At 40.6% G+C, this 14,683-nt stretch overlaps 2 protein-coding genes across 2 annotated transcripts in view; one reads left to right on the top strand and one right to left on the bottom strand.

The window, feature by feature from the left end:
- LOC134177570 (dynein beta chain, ciliary-like) overlaps positions 1-13,853 on the bottom strand; it is a 54,552-nt gene extending 40,699 nt beyond the window's left edge. Inside the window, exons 1-10 of the mRNA XM_062644347.1 lie at positions 13,721-13,853; positions 13,264-13,612; positions 12,034-12,138; positions 10,710-10,784; positions 7,812-7,955; positions 7,611-7,759; positions 7,433-7,544; positions 3,749-3,870; positions 3,262-3,691; positions 1,927-2,256 (exon numbers count right to left, since the gene is read on the bottom strand). Of these exons, the coding sequence (XP_062500331.1) occupies positions 1,927-2,256; positions 3,262-3,691; positions 3,749-3,870; positions 7,433-7,544; positions 7,611-7,759; positions 7,812-7,955; positions 10,710-10,784; positions 12,034-12,138; positions 13,264-13,612; positions 13,721-13,824 (1,920 nt within the window). The 5' untranslated portion in view covers positions 13,825-13,853. The remainder of the gene's footprint in view (positions 1-1,926; positions 2,257-3,261; positions 3,692-3,748; positions 3,871-7,432; positions 7,545-7,610; positions 7,760-7,811; positions 7,956-10,709; positions 10,785-12,033; positions 12,139-13,263; positions 13,613-13,720) is intronic.
- Positions 13,854-14,139: 286 nt separating this feature from the next.
- Positions 14,140-14,683, top strand: part of LOC134177569 (uncharacterized) — a 9,834-nt gene continuing 9,290 nt past the window's right edge. The window contains exons 1-2 of the mRNA XM_062644346.1: positions 14,140-14,406; positions 14,569-14,683. The exon at positions 14,569-14,683 is cut by the window's right edge and continues 90 nt beyond it. Of these exons, the coding sequence (XP_062500330.1) occupies positions 14,147-14,406; positions 14,569-14,683 (375 nt within the window). The 5' untranslated portion in view covers positions 14,140-14,146. The remainder of the gene's footprint in view (positions 14,407-14,568) is intronic.

The following is a 14,683-nucleotide window of genomic DNA, read 5'->3' as shown; positions in this document are numbered from 1 at the left end:
TACTTGGGTGTAGATGAGAGTAACGGTATTCAGCACAGCATGATGCGGGAGAGACTCCGTCGTGAGTACTTCCGCAGAGTGAAGGTGCTTCTCCGGACTGAGTTGTATGGTCGGAACAAGATTCTAGCCATCAATGGGTTTGCACTAGCGGTTCTCACTTACGGTTTTGGCGTCATTCATTGGGAGTGCACGAACCTGCAGCAGCTCGATCGACGAACCAGAAAGCTCCTCTCTATGCACGGTGTCCACCATCCTGCTGCAGACGTTGACCGACTGTACGCTCCTTGAAGTGATGGGGTAGGGGGTTACAACAGATTGAGTCGACATATCAATCTTGTATTGTGAGGCTGAACTGTTACCTTGCTGACAGTTCTGATTCTTTCATGCAGATGATACGGGAGTGTGACTCTGGAAAATCTTCACACTCGATCAAGCACATGGCTTGTCGGTTTACTGCACAGCTGTGAAGGAGTCTTGCTTCGGACAACAAGTCGCAGAGCTTACACAGGAATGCATCCATCTCGGTTGAAGGTGGCTTCGAGCAAGCACCTGAAACAGATGCAAGACATTACATTACGTGTTGCAGTTCTCTTCGTGTGCGGTCCTGGAGCGGGAAGCCTATGCACGGGCAGTATCGTCGTCTCACTGAGCAACCGCCTGTGGAGATGAAAGAGACCTACGGATGGCTAAAGGCAGCGAATCTTCCTGCTGCAACTGAGGGACTGGTTGTTGCTGCTCAAGACCAAGCTCTTCGGACTCGGTACTATGAGCGCAAGATTCTACATCGTGATGTCAGTCCTACTTGCCGCATGTGCAGTGTAAGCCTGGAAACAGTCGACCACATTGTGGCAGGCTGTAGTGCTTTGGCACCGACAGACTACACTGATCGACACAATCAGGTGGCATCCATCATTCACTGGGATGTTTGTCGCCATTTTGGGGTTCCAGTGGAGAGCAGATGGTACCGGCATCATCCTGATAGGCTTGTGGAGACGGATGACATTACTATGATGTGAGATACCACCATCCCCACTGCCAGGAAGATCAAAGCCAATCGTCCAGACATCTGTCTCAGAAATAGAAAGACCAACACTTGTCTTCTTATTGATATCAGCTGTCCTGCTGATGGCAACATTGGCAAGAAACATGCTGAGAAGTTGGTGAAGTACAGCGACTTGCGAGTGGAGATAAGCCGCATGTGGCATTGTCGAACACTGGTGGTTCCGGTGGTCTTGGGAGCTTTGGGCACAGTGCACGCAGGTATTGCACGGTGACTGGACATTATTCCAGGTCATCAAAACCTGCAGCACTTACAGAAAACAGTGCTTCTGGGATCTACTCAGATCCTTCGTAAAGTCATGTCTTCTTTCTAGACAGCCGTGATGGTCTAAGTACTTCTGAGGCAGGGTTTGCTTCCGGTACTTGTAATAGACTTTACAAACCAGACTGATCTGGTTGAGCACGACATATGTTTGTACTTCTGAAGCAGGGTTTGCTTCCGGTACTTGTAATAGACTTTACAAACCAGACTGATCTGGTTGAGCACGACACATGTTTCACTTCATACCAAAAGGTACAGCCTCTCACAAATGAGAGACATATACATACAAACACACACATACACATAGCCACCTCAAAAACAAACAGACAGCTAAGTAAATACCAGAGAACATAATTCCTTTAGCAAGATGGCAAAAAAATTAGTATGGACATCTACAAAGGGCAACTTATGTCTATAGACTCTCCACGATAGTCCTCTAACTAGGCCATTTCTAGAGTCTAGTGACAGTATCAAAAATAAAGCTTGTATTGTTCGAATCTCACTGACGCATTGACCATCCAATTACCTAGGCGTTCATACAGCGAGTCTCTCCATCGAAGACCAAGTCCCCGTCAAATATCTTTCCTAAATATGGTGTCAACTACCTTAGCAGTTGACGTTTTGTCCAAGTTCCACAGCTGACTACCAAACAATAAAATAGGAAATAGTTGAGGATCTACTATTTTCTTCCAAGTGCTGTTGCTTAAGCAACTACCTCCCATTCTTGCAACAGCAGAGTTAATAGCTCCAAAGAACTTCAGTTTTCTGGCATCCACTGCCACTTGATCACGATCCAGCATATCCAAAACAACACCGAGATGATTGATATTTTCCTGACACCACAACGTAATTTCATTCAATAAAAATTCTGGAAGATTACGTGATGACATAACACTTTTAATGAATCCAATAACAGAGCTCTTCTTGCCATTGATCTTCAAATGGTGAACTTCGGCATATTGCACACAAATATCCATCATTTTTTGCACACCAGCCACAGTAGGAGAAATAAGTAAGAAATAATCAGCGTAAGCCATACACCTCAAAAGATGTTGCCAATCTTGGCACCAACACCAGAATCTCTGAGATCTCCCAATAAATCATCCATGCAAACATTGAACAAACATGGAGGTAAAACGCTACCTTGATGAACACCATTACAGACATTAAAGGGTTCTGAAAGACTGTTATCCCATTTTATCTGCATAGATTGTGCAACGTACCAATTGGCAAGTATATTTACAAGATAAACTGGTGTGCCACGTCGTAATAGTTACTGAACAGTCTATAATGCGACACCCTGTCGTATGCTTTTGAAATCCAATGAGCAAGCATAAACATACCTATTACCCCTTGACAGGTAATAGTCAATAGTCTGTCTGGAAAAATTCAAACAATCCAAACAGCTGTGTCCCTTCTTAAACCAAATTGTTCATTACCTGCAACAACACCCCCTAATATGCAACAACACGCCCTAGAGTCGATCGCTCCAACGTACAAATGGCTTCTCCTTCTGGTGTTCGGCTATTGGTGTTACTGCTTTCCTATTCTCAAGCATAAACTTCAAGCAACCGACGTATTCACTATACTAGAGATTTTCTGTACCTAATAACCCGTGTTCTAGGTGTGAACGCAAGTTGAGTGGAGTGGGGTTATCATAACTCTACCAGAGTTATCCCCAGTTAACACCGTGTGTGAAAGCGCTCTGTGATCATTGGAACACACAACAGCACAGTCTACAACAAAAGGTCTGTTCTCATTGTAGTAATGCTGAATTGCTAAGTTATTCAACAGTCACTGACAGACAATTCTAAGTAAATCAAAATTTACTGTGTATAATAATGTTCTGCTGATTTCAGTAGACATAACTCACTACAATTAAATATCCCAGTCAATGCAATGTAAAAATTGACAATCAGAACTGTACCTCTCTACAGTACAAGCAAAAGCCCTATAGAGAACCTAGTCTTTGCATTTGAGCACATATCATCAACATTAAAGAAAGAAATGCTTACTTCTAAATATGGTTTCATTTTGTTCCTCTCTGCCAGAAATCGCTCATGAACTTCTCCAAGTAGACCATCTAGACTACCCAATTCCAACCCTCCACATTTTGTTATTACCTCCAATTGCTTGAAATGCTGTGCAGTCTGAACAATGTCGAGTACATCGTTGCATCTTTCTGTAAATGCATTCAGCCGAGAAAACATTTCAGACTTTCTATTTGGCCAAGGAGAGTCAATCCAAAATGCAAGACTAGCTGGAGATACGTACTCTTGACTCATTTGCAAAGACATTGAGGTAGCACTGACATGATGTTGAGAATAGTTTGGACTCAATCCAAAAGATTCAGCTAAAGCAGCAGCCGCCCTAATACAAAAAAAGTGATCACTGCCTGCTATCCAACAAGAGAAAATAACACCTTACTTAGCTTCTTCCACAAGTTTTCGGTACACTGGGTGCAGTTTATCAACCTTCTCTGCTTGATCAAGATACGATCCTCGAAACTTGGCACAGATATTCAGAGCTATATTGACTTTTGTATAAGCCTAAAAACAGTTATACAAAATTCCATACACTATACTATATAAACAGAAAGAGCTAGCCAACTGCAACCACACAGTTGTTTATTGATAAACACTCGATGACAATTATATATAACAGTAACTATATAAGGTATCTGTCACACCATTCATTGCTACTATGGCATGGATCTGAATCTGTGTTGCTTTATTAATGAAAAAGGCAATCATAGTAACTAGCTGGCCAACAACTAATAAAGTTGCTAAAGCTTAACAATCTACATGTCCTTCCTTGTTAGAATGACAAAATTGCAGTTACAAAATATAAATTTTGTCCATAACATGGTATAATGTATCAAATTAGACCATCTCTTTCTGGCTATAAAATGAAAGTGTAATTACAGCATCTGATTACTAAATGTAACAAACCCAGGCTACGGTGTTCACACCACAAAACAAATTGAATAGCTAGACATAGTGGCTCTTCACAATTATTGTATAACTGGTTAAATCTGCTTTCATGATATTTCTGTGAATTCAGTGAAGAAATCACAGATCACACAAATAAAAATTTGCAGATATTTATGCCCGGAGTCCGAGGCAGTCACTGTGCAGACAAATGTACATGTTTGTACCAGTAACTGTCGTCCAGGTTGAAAGACAGAACTTTAATTTGCATCCGTTATATTTCAAGTCACAGTAATTTAGGAAGGCAAAAATAACTAGTCATACGGTCTAGACATGAACTGTCTATAACGAAAACACATGAACAATGCACTAATCAGCAAGGGTCACCAGCAAAAGCATGTCAAAAATGTATACAACTAATATCAAAATGACAAATACCAGTCCAATACTCACATAATCAATTGCTAATTAATGAGACAATGTTTACTAAATATTTCTTGTTATGATGTTCATGAAACTGCTGAAATAAACCATAACAACATAAAAGTAATAGTGACATCTTGATAAAAAATGAATGCCTTAGATTTTAAACAAATCTTCATTTCCATTGCACGATTAGTACTTGTTGCTATAGCCCCATTAAAACAATTCACTATTCAAATCAGCATGAGTAATAACAAAGAAAGTCCATAAACAGGTGTTTTCATCATTGATGTGGTATCTGTTGGCCTTGATCAGGTATAGTATCTGTTGGTCTCAAGAGATGATGGTAATGTACTATAATCTATTTTTAAAAGAAGAAGACTTGGCAGCCACCAGAAAGAACGTGACAACCAATCATGGACTGTAGAGCTATTGAAGACACCTATACTTGCCGCAAGTACTATTCTTTTAGTGAGTTGTGTTCTGCACAATTAGTGTGACTCATAATTAAGCTGCTGCTTGATATGTGTATTAGATTCAGGGTTTAAGATTCCTGGTCGCCTCCTCGCCAATGGCGACTAACATTTGCAATTTGGCAAGTGAACGTGGACAATTTGGTAGCATAAAGATTCAATGCGGCATTGCATATGGTCATCCTACTCTTCGTTCACGTTGGTCTGGCCGACTGTGCAAAACCGCAAAATCTCCCATTTGTACAAAATACAACAGAAAACATCTATCTACCAGGGCAGCTAAAGTTCTGATGATTGCACATACGTGACAGGATTTTAGCGATGTCTCTAGGAAACAGGCCGATCACAAACGAAAATTTGCGAAGAAAGGGGAATGTGCATTGCGCATAATGGCGCGTCGGCTTGTCGGACCAAGCGACTGACCTGTAGGCTGTGGGTTACAGCTCAGTGCTATTACCTAACTCTACCACCTGTTTACTCTTCTGAAACAACTGGAAGTAATTGGAAACCTTATCTGAGACAGTGGGTTGGATTAATTACCTCAATATGCCAAACCTTATCACCTGACGAGAAATGATTACATGTAAAGCCTGGTCTTTCTCATTCTAGACTTCCCAAAGCCAGGTCAATGTGAGCAGAGCTTAGGAGGGACTAAAGGGAGCTTTGTTACATCTAATCTAACCCACATTTAATTTCTACAAGTGCCAGTAAGGACAGAGAAAAACCAAACCTACAAATCTTGGATGTCTACTTTCAGTTCAGTAACAAATGTAATGTGCGCATGCTGAAATAGGAAAAGTAGGCGTAGTTGTAAATAAAGTAGGCATGTCTGTGCTTTTAATTGCTCTGGCAAAAACCAAATTTGAAAAATTTTAAACCCTGAGATTATAGAATTAGTTGGCTGCATCATACTCCGCTACAATCTACTTAAAGATCCACTACATTCTATTTAAAAAGTAAATGCTACACAAAAATCAAAAATTCGTTTATGTTGGAAATCGAAAGTTCTAGTTGCATACACGGGAAAAATAGTTTTAGATTTCTAAGTTAAGTCCACTGAGGAATAGCAGGTCAAAGTTGCTTCCGGTTCTTCAAGTTCTGGAAATGGCGTGGTGTAGTGTGCACGTCACAGAGGGGAAAGAAAAGAGTAGGAACTGCAAATAAGAAGAAGACGAGATGTTGTGTCGTCCGGCAACTAATGAGTACGATGCGTCCTACTGAGTGGACAGGAGTCTGTAGTAGCCACTTTAAGCTTGATTGCTTCAAAGTACAGCCAGCTCTATTCAAGAGCTTGGTCTGGGTTGTAGAAGAGCGAAATTAAGGCCACAATTTTTCATCTACCTGCCTCCACACTTCAAATTATCGTAGCACTCTGAAACCTTTGCAAAAGAAAGGATAAATGAAGACAACGATGAAACTCTTGCAGAACTAAAACTACTGTCAATGGCTAGGAAAGGTCAGACAATGAATAGACTTGTGTACAGATGCTCATCATGTGTAGTGAATGCAGTCGTATGTATTACACTAATGTACAGCAAAGTCAAAAACTTGCGTCAACTTTCGTCAATGTGAACTCAACGCACGAACATCAACTCATTTGTTCTCTTTCTCACAGCTCATTGATTTTGCATGAACTCACCAGTACAGTAACACTGTCTATTATTATTGCTAGTATTCGACATGGCAGCAAGCGATCTTTCAACTTCAGAGACACTGTCGCTGAGCTCAAACCTGTATGGTCTAGCCACTCTAATAGCTCCCAGCAGATCTTCCTCATCCTGTGATTCATGCGATGACGGAACATTATCATCACTCAAAAGCCTCCGGAGGGCTCTTCAGAAGAATATGTCGCTGTCGTCACCTCTACCATAGTAGCGTTGTCTTAGATATGAAGATGTAGTCATTTTTTACAGGCAGCTGACTATACAGACGCACACACGTCTCTCCTCTCTCTGTGACATGTACACTACACCACGCACATCACCAGATGCAACTAAAAAACTATCAATTTCCTATAGGACATTTTTTGATCTTTGCATTGGAGTTACCCTTTAACTGAGTATGCCAATTTTCAACTACCAAATCTAAGATTATCAGAAATAATGTGTAACATTATTTCTGTTATTTCTATTATATAAAAATAAGTTACACATAGCAAAACAGAAAAAGCAACTTCAGCTGTTGTGAAAAATGATGCATTAATTTATAACAATAACAACATGTCCACATTGCCTATGCTACTGTTCACAATGCATCCCTATACAGTGCATGCATACAGTATTTACCTGTTTCGGATCCAGGAGCAAGTCACAATCTGCCACATTCTGAGCTTTCTCAATAACTTGATTAGTAATAAGATGAAGGAGACGCCCAAGGTTGCTTGGATTATGATAATATCTATGACATCAAAATTGCACACTACTCTTCTACAATCAAATTCATTCTATTATGACTATTTCTTACTTGGAATGTTGCCACATGAGAAACAAAGTGTTTAGCAGTGGTGGAAAAACAACAACTATTTCACTGTAATCTGATGCAAGCATCAATCTCTCTATCCATGGTTTCAGTGTCTCAAGGAATTTGACATTGTCTTGAGCTTCAGTCAATGCCTAATGAAAATCAGGTTTGAAGTTGATCCCCAACAAAGCAATTCAATCTAACCACTAAAACATCATTCTGTGTCTGCTCAAAAGGCTGTGCATAAGAAGAAGAAGCTTCTTGCAGACTAGCCATTACATCACGTATCTCCAAAGACTCAAGTTGACTGACAAGGTCCTTCAACAAGTTAAGCCTTACAAGCCAAACCTACACAAAGAGACATACCAAATTCTACTGCTCATACAAAACAAAAAATTGAACTCCAAACTGTAAAAACCCAAAAAACAATATTATATTACAGGACTAAATTAAATCAGTTGCTGCCCAAAAATAAGATTCTGCATCAGCATGTTGTTGACCCTTTCAGAACAAACTTACTGACCGAGTTCTCGGTGACGTAGCAGCCTCCAAGATAAAAACTACACATGCATACCGAAGTCTAAATGCAATCCAACATTGTCATCCGGCACTGCATCATAGTGAATTTCTGGATATGAAGCTACTTGTACAGACATCAGATAAGTTACGTCTGTACAAGTAGCATCATATCCAGAGATGCTCTCATTGAAGAAACGCCCTCCAACAGAGTCGATTCCGTGATCACGTCGTTGCTGTTGTTGCAGACAATCTTCACTGCGTCATTTAGTGGTTAGCCTGTTTTTCCTGACTGCTTCAATGCTATTCAAATAGAACTGACTGATGAGTTATCTACATCGTATTACGATTGCATTGTGCAACATAATGCAGTTAAACTAATGGTATAATTTGGATGTAATAGCTCTCCCGCCCCTGAACTCGTTTGTATTAGCAGTGCGCCCAGACACTTTCCTGCTCGCTCCTCCTACTTTTGACCCCATATACCTGTCAGGTGCAGTAGTACATACGGGAAAGCGTCTGGAACCAAGGCTACTCTTTTTTCTGGTCTTAACTGCCAACAACTGACACAATCTTTGCCTCATTACTCACTCAGTTATACGGTCAAACTTATGGGAAATTAACAGTTCAGCGGCATTTGCGAAATAGCATCCAAAATGTACAGCTGGTCATTTCTGGCACTGATTACATCTATGAGCAAATTGAAAAACCAGAGCTAATTAGAACCGTGTTGTGTATAGGTAAGTTATAGTTATTAATAAGTACTTCCCTAACAAAGCAGCACTAATGTGCTAAACCCCATAGATTTTAGGTTAGGGAACATGCAGCTGCTGTCCTATTTAGCCTGGACGCTATGCCATCTTCACCTTACGTGCTAAACTAATGTGCATGACTACACTTTGTTGAGATCACCGGAACAATGTACCTGAACTATATATCTCTACTTTCATACTGGTCTGACACCATTCCAGCATGTTTTGGTTGTATTCATTAGCAATTGCTCTGTTTCCTGAAGGGGAAGACACGGCCTACTAGATCCAGTCACGTTTTGCAAATCAGCACTCTATCAAAGAAGAAATGGGCTATGATATGGACAACGCAATTCGACATATCCATGCAACTACTCTGTCTTGTAAATTTGGGTTGAGTTTGCAAAACAATGAAGCAAATGTGTTCGTTTAGCTAGAAACAACTTAATTGCTACGACAATTGACGCATCCGCTCTCATGACAATTTAGCTCATACAATCATAACATAATACGCCTATCGACCCGCCCACATCAATCTAATGGTTCGGGTGTTGGGTCGTGGCAATACTGTAACCGGAGGCTCTGCCTCGAGTTATCAACTTTACATACTGTAAATCCACAAATTTAGTATGCACATATTTTCGTACAATTGACGAGAAGACCTTTCATACGCATCTTCTTTTCATACGAACTCTCTAATGGACAATTTTAGCGCACACTAGTACAGTTACTGTTTCATTGTAGTTACTGTTTCATTGTACGTGCGTCAATGTACGTGATTCATGAGTTCTAAGCCAAGGAAAAGTGGTATCCATGCTTGGCTCACAACAAAGATAAAAAAACTACTACCACTACAAAGGAGATCACGAGCAGCATCCGGGAGCCAACAAGAGGATAACGTACTTGTGTAGATGAAGCTCTGGATTGAGACCAAGATCACTCGGCACCTAAGTACAGAAAGAGGGGACAATATCACGTCTACACTCCAAGACTAGGCTGACCATTGCCCGAGTTGCTGAAGACTGAGGACTTTTACGAGGACACTCGCCCGCTTGTCTGAAAAATCGTTGAATCACAGAATCACAAGTCAACAGTTCAATCAATCCGCAGTGCATATCAAAAGCAGTTTCTAGTATCGAACGACTGCCTGAGGAATGGCAAAACTAGCAGAAAAAGGTCAAAACAGACGCCTTCTTCTTTGACCCTATGACACCTGGCATTGGACAAAAAAGTGAAATAACTTATATTACTTTCATGCCGTGCGAGACAGCAGCTGTGTCGCCAACCGAAGCGCAGTGTTGGGGTGGGCATTAGGACTAATTCAAAAGAACAAACCGTCACTGCTGCAAGAACATCAACTGCATGTCTGGTTCATCTTCTGTTGATGCCATTGCTAGATATCTGCCAGAGCACTTTCAGAAACAGTTTGAGTTGAGTGACATCATAACGTTGCAAACTGGACATGCTGTACGTAGAGTTTCGTTTTGGTCATTTGTTGTTGTAAAACCAGTATATTGTTCAGTTGGATCTTGTATTGTGAAACTGTACATAATCAACATCGATTTAGTGGCGATTTGTAATAACAGTTTGTCATCCGAAAAATTTTTACTATGCATTTTAATTTAGTACATTTAGGAGTCTACAAACAATACGAAAATAAAACGCATACGAAAATTTGTGGATTTACATACAATCACCACTATTTCTGTAATACTCTACTACTAAACAAACATCAGCAAAAGTGTTAATGGCCATTTTGCTCCCTATACCAGTATTATATAAAACAAAAACAAGAAAAAGCACATTCTCTTTACTGTGTCAATTAATTCATACTTACATCATACTCAGCTTGAGGACAAGGATGTCTTCTATTCTTCGAAATTTCTGCAACTACATCCAGCTTCAATGCACGCTACGACAACAACCACTATTACCAATGCAGGACACAACAGCGGTAAAGAGCTTAGAAAGGTTACTAGGTTTCTCGCAGCACTAAACCAAATAATATCAAGTACATGTATACACATGATGGCACCATGAATGTACAAGAAGTGGTTCTACTAGCAGACACTTTGTCATCAAGCCTTGGTGTGTGAATGTGCAGCTAGCTTACAGCACTTAAAGTAAATCCCAAAATAACAAATCCATAACTCACATAGTTTTGTGTGTGTGTGTGTGTGCATGTGTGTGTGTGTGTGTGTGTGTGTGTGTGTGTGTGTGTGTGTGTGTGTGTGTGTGTGTGTGTGTGTGTGTGTGTGTGTGTTCCCCACTGCATCTACTCGACGACTGTGCTGCTACATATAAGTGTAAGACTGCATTTCTTGGATTTCAATTGGTAGATTTGTCATTGACTTACATAGTGTTCTTGCATGTCCTAAGAGTGTGGTCACGTGTGTGCACCCAGACTTGTTTCAAAAGTGCTTCCATTTTATCAGTATAGAAATTAACAACCTCATAACAGTGCATAACAAACCTCCGCATTCTGGTACCACATTAGCAATTTCTACTATTACTATGGCAAAATGTGGGCAATTCATGAAGTGTACAATAGTACAGGTATATTGATTTGCCACTGATGAAGTATGTTATTTTATCCAAGTAAATTATGATGCAATTTCATGCTAAAGTTTCCTTATGTAAAATTCCACAGCATAACAAGAGAATTCAAAAAAGCACAGTGGACTAATGCTCATTCTTTGTAACAATAGAATTGAATTTACTTGCATCTGCAGCAATTACCTTCCTTTCGTCTTGTAATGAGTTTGATAACAAAAGCATGTGTGTGCTGTGTGACAATTACACGTACTGTGTTATAGTCATGTGATAGTCGCATCATTCTCCATCATTCTCCAAGTCTCACTCATTGTGAAGATGCAACTGTTGTTTATAATCACTATCTGTGCCAGCTAAGATTATTAGTATATACAGTACCAATCTCGTAATTTGACAGCTCACAAATCAGGCTCTATTTTCTTTAATACCACATGGGGTGTGTAATACTAGTAAAGCCTGGTTCACAATATGACGCCGACGCTCAGTTGAGCGTCAAACTTCAAAGAAACCGCCTCGACGTCGACGCTGGAAAAGCTTTCGTTTCTATTGTCGACGTCGACGTCAATATTGTGAACAAGGCTTAAGACTTGAAGACCATCAATTATTACCTTTATCTGCTTCATCCATCCCATAACAGCAACCTCCCTTGTATTGTCTGAAAGCTGACCATACCGTTCCATAACAGCAAATGACAATGACAGGACTACCCTTCCCTGCAATTTGATCACATAAATTACTTCATCTGCTTGGTACACCAATATATAGTACGGTAACTTAGTAAATGCAGTTTCGATAATAACTACTAATTGCTTCAACAATTTCAATTGCAATACTCCCACCAGTGAAATATTTCTATGCAAAATGAGGCAAATAAAATTAAACAAATAGTGTCCAACATCAACAATTAGCTGCTTTTGATGATGTATTCAAAAGTTCTAGTGGTCACTCTGTATTGTGAGTTGTTAGCAAAATACATCGGTATACCCTTGTACATTTTCTAATATTTTACCTGTACGAAGTTCCATTCTCGGCTCAATGCTAACAGCATATACTATATACAGGGTTCGAAAAATCCGATCACCAAGTCGCTATATGGCGACCACTTCTAGATAGCTGGCGACTAAACGAACAGTGTGGTCGCCAATTTGGCGACTAGAAATATTGGTAGCTTTTAGTCTTTCGTGGCAGCGGCTCTTGGATGCGAACCACCTGCTCAGCAGATGTTTTTGCGTTCCACTTTCTACTTCTACCATTTAGTGGCACCCTGCGACGTATTCCGCCTACTTAGCACCTTCATACATATCATGTAACAATGTACCACCTAGCAATCTATTGCGAGTCATTGCTATTCTCTGGTACACCATCATTTTTACGAACTCTAGTGCCTGTACGATCTGATTGGTATGTTCCCCCCCCCCCCCCCCCGAGGCCTGGTTGGTCACTAGCAAAGGTGCAATTGACACATTTTCATGGTCACTGGTTGCATAGATAGCTGCCAAACAATTTGGTCCTTGCACAGCTATGGCAATAATAAATATGGTTGTAAATAAGATGTGGTCACAGATGAGAAAGGCCACTGTATATAGATATCGCCAAGTAATTATTGCCAAAATGCTGACATAATGTTCCTATGTGCCTGGCCCCAAAACACCTGGCTTAGATTTACACCATTTGCAACTAATGTCATCAAGAGACTGCATTATACTCGCTTAGAAAAAGCGATAAAATCCCAAACTACAAACTTAAATTCTAAATATTAGCCAAAATGCTGGGCAGATCGCGACTACAAGCTAGAATTGTTCAAATTACTATGAAATCTATGCTATTCAGTTACGAACCTCTGCTCGTCCTTCCATTGTTTCAACAGATTCTAAGAGTTTGTGCATGATCTCCGTCAGCTTCTCGCCGTTCTCATTTCGCTGATCCTCGGCGAAGTGCAACGGCAACAGAATTTCTTTAGTCAAATAATGAAGATGCTTCAGAGGATTGGCACCGCAGTCCATGCACATAACGTCACGATTCATCGTTTCTTTCGTTAGCTTAGTAGCATGGGTGCACTTCACAAACACCATTGTCTTTTTTCCAAGTTGAGAGGGCGCAGTAGAAGACACAGACAAGTACGTGTGATTATTGGTAACAAAGACACGTCTCACATCTTCATTGTTGCAAAAATCAAGAAACACGGTTCTGTAGAAAATAAAGGGAGGTTATTAGATAGAGACAAAGCATTCTATTTCAAATAATTTTGCGCCTAAATACAAACTTGGCGCGCCCGTGCCAGCGTCTGTAACGTACCGACTTTCTGACTCGTCAAAGAGCTGCCTAAGGTTATCAGGCTGAGGCCTCAGAGAGGAGACAACTCTCGCTTCAAGCCAACGCAAACGCACGTCGACGTCCATTCGTCTGAGCGGGCTTTACGTTCTCGTTGCTAGGCGGCAATGATCACGCGTCGTGACAAATCGAAGAGCACGTGCACTGTAGGCGCGTAGGACTGATGTATGATGTGGTGGAACTTGTACAAGGCGAACACCGTGCACGTGACATGGCCAGTAGGTAGGCTACAGTGTGCCTCTTTCAAAGCAACATTTGATGCATCCAATAGCTACTCCACCTGCAGCTCAGTTCTATCCGCCTAAATTGAACACCCACGATAGCAGAATTTACATGATACAACAAGCAGACAAAAAGTTTAACGTTCCCGTATATCTAAACGTCAACAATATGGGCGGAGCTTGCATACTTGTTTTTTCAACTCTTCTACTAGGCTACCAAAGCTTAGTGCTCGCTGCTGTTCCACCGTTTCCACTAGAAGATATTGTGAAGAATGCTACTAGAGCACTTTCGAGTGCCTTGAATCCCGACCCAATCGGATTCAGTTCGTCAACTTACTTGGAAACTATATCTGGCATTGTGAACTACTTTTCTGCCTACCAGAATGCTAATGGCTCGATTATTGATCCTTATGAGCATAGGGAAACATTGTAAGTCAACACAGTTGTTAATTTACCCTGGAGTTAAGCCAGTGGACAAGTGTTTTAAGAATGTAGACTTTTTTATGATTGTAGACAGCTAATATTACAGTGAATTAGATGATACATCTTTACAATGTCTGTGTTGAACAGATTTCTAAATTCTTGTTTTAGTTACTCAACTCCTTGCTATGCATTCAGTGCTGCTGTGCTGTATGCAACTGGATATAACAAAACGTTGCTGGTTAGTGCTTCCTTGGCTCTAACAAATTCACTGGAGCAGCTTGCT

The sequence above is a fragment of the Corticium candelabrum genome, chromosome 3 (genome assembly GCF_963422355.1).
Source record: "Corticium candelabrum chromosome 3, ooCorCand1.1, whole genome shotgun sequence".
Taxonomy (NCBI): Eukaryota; Metazoa; Porifera; class Homoscleromorpha; order Homosclerophorida; family Plakinidae; genus Corticium; species Corticium candelabrum.
The sequence above is the reverse complement of the archived record's forward strand: the minus strand, read 5'-3'. Positions and strand labels throughout refer to the sequence as shown.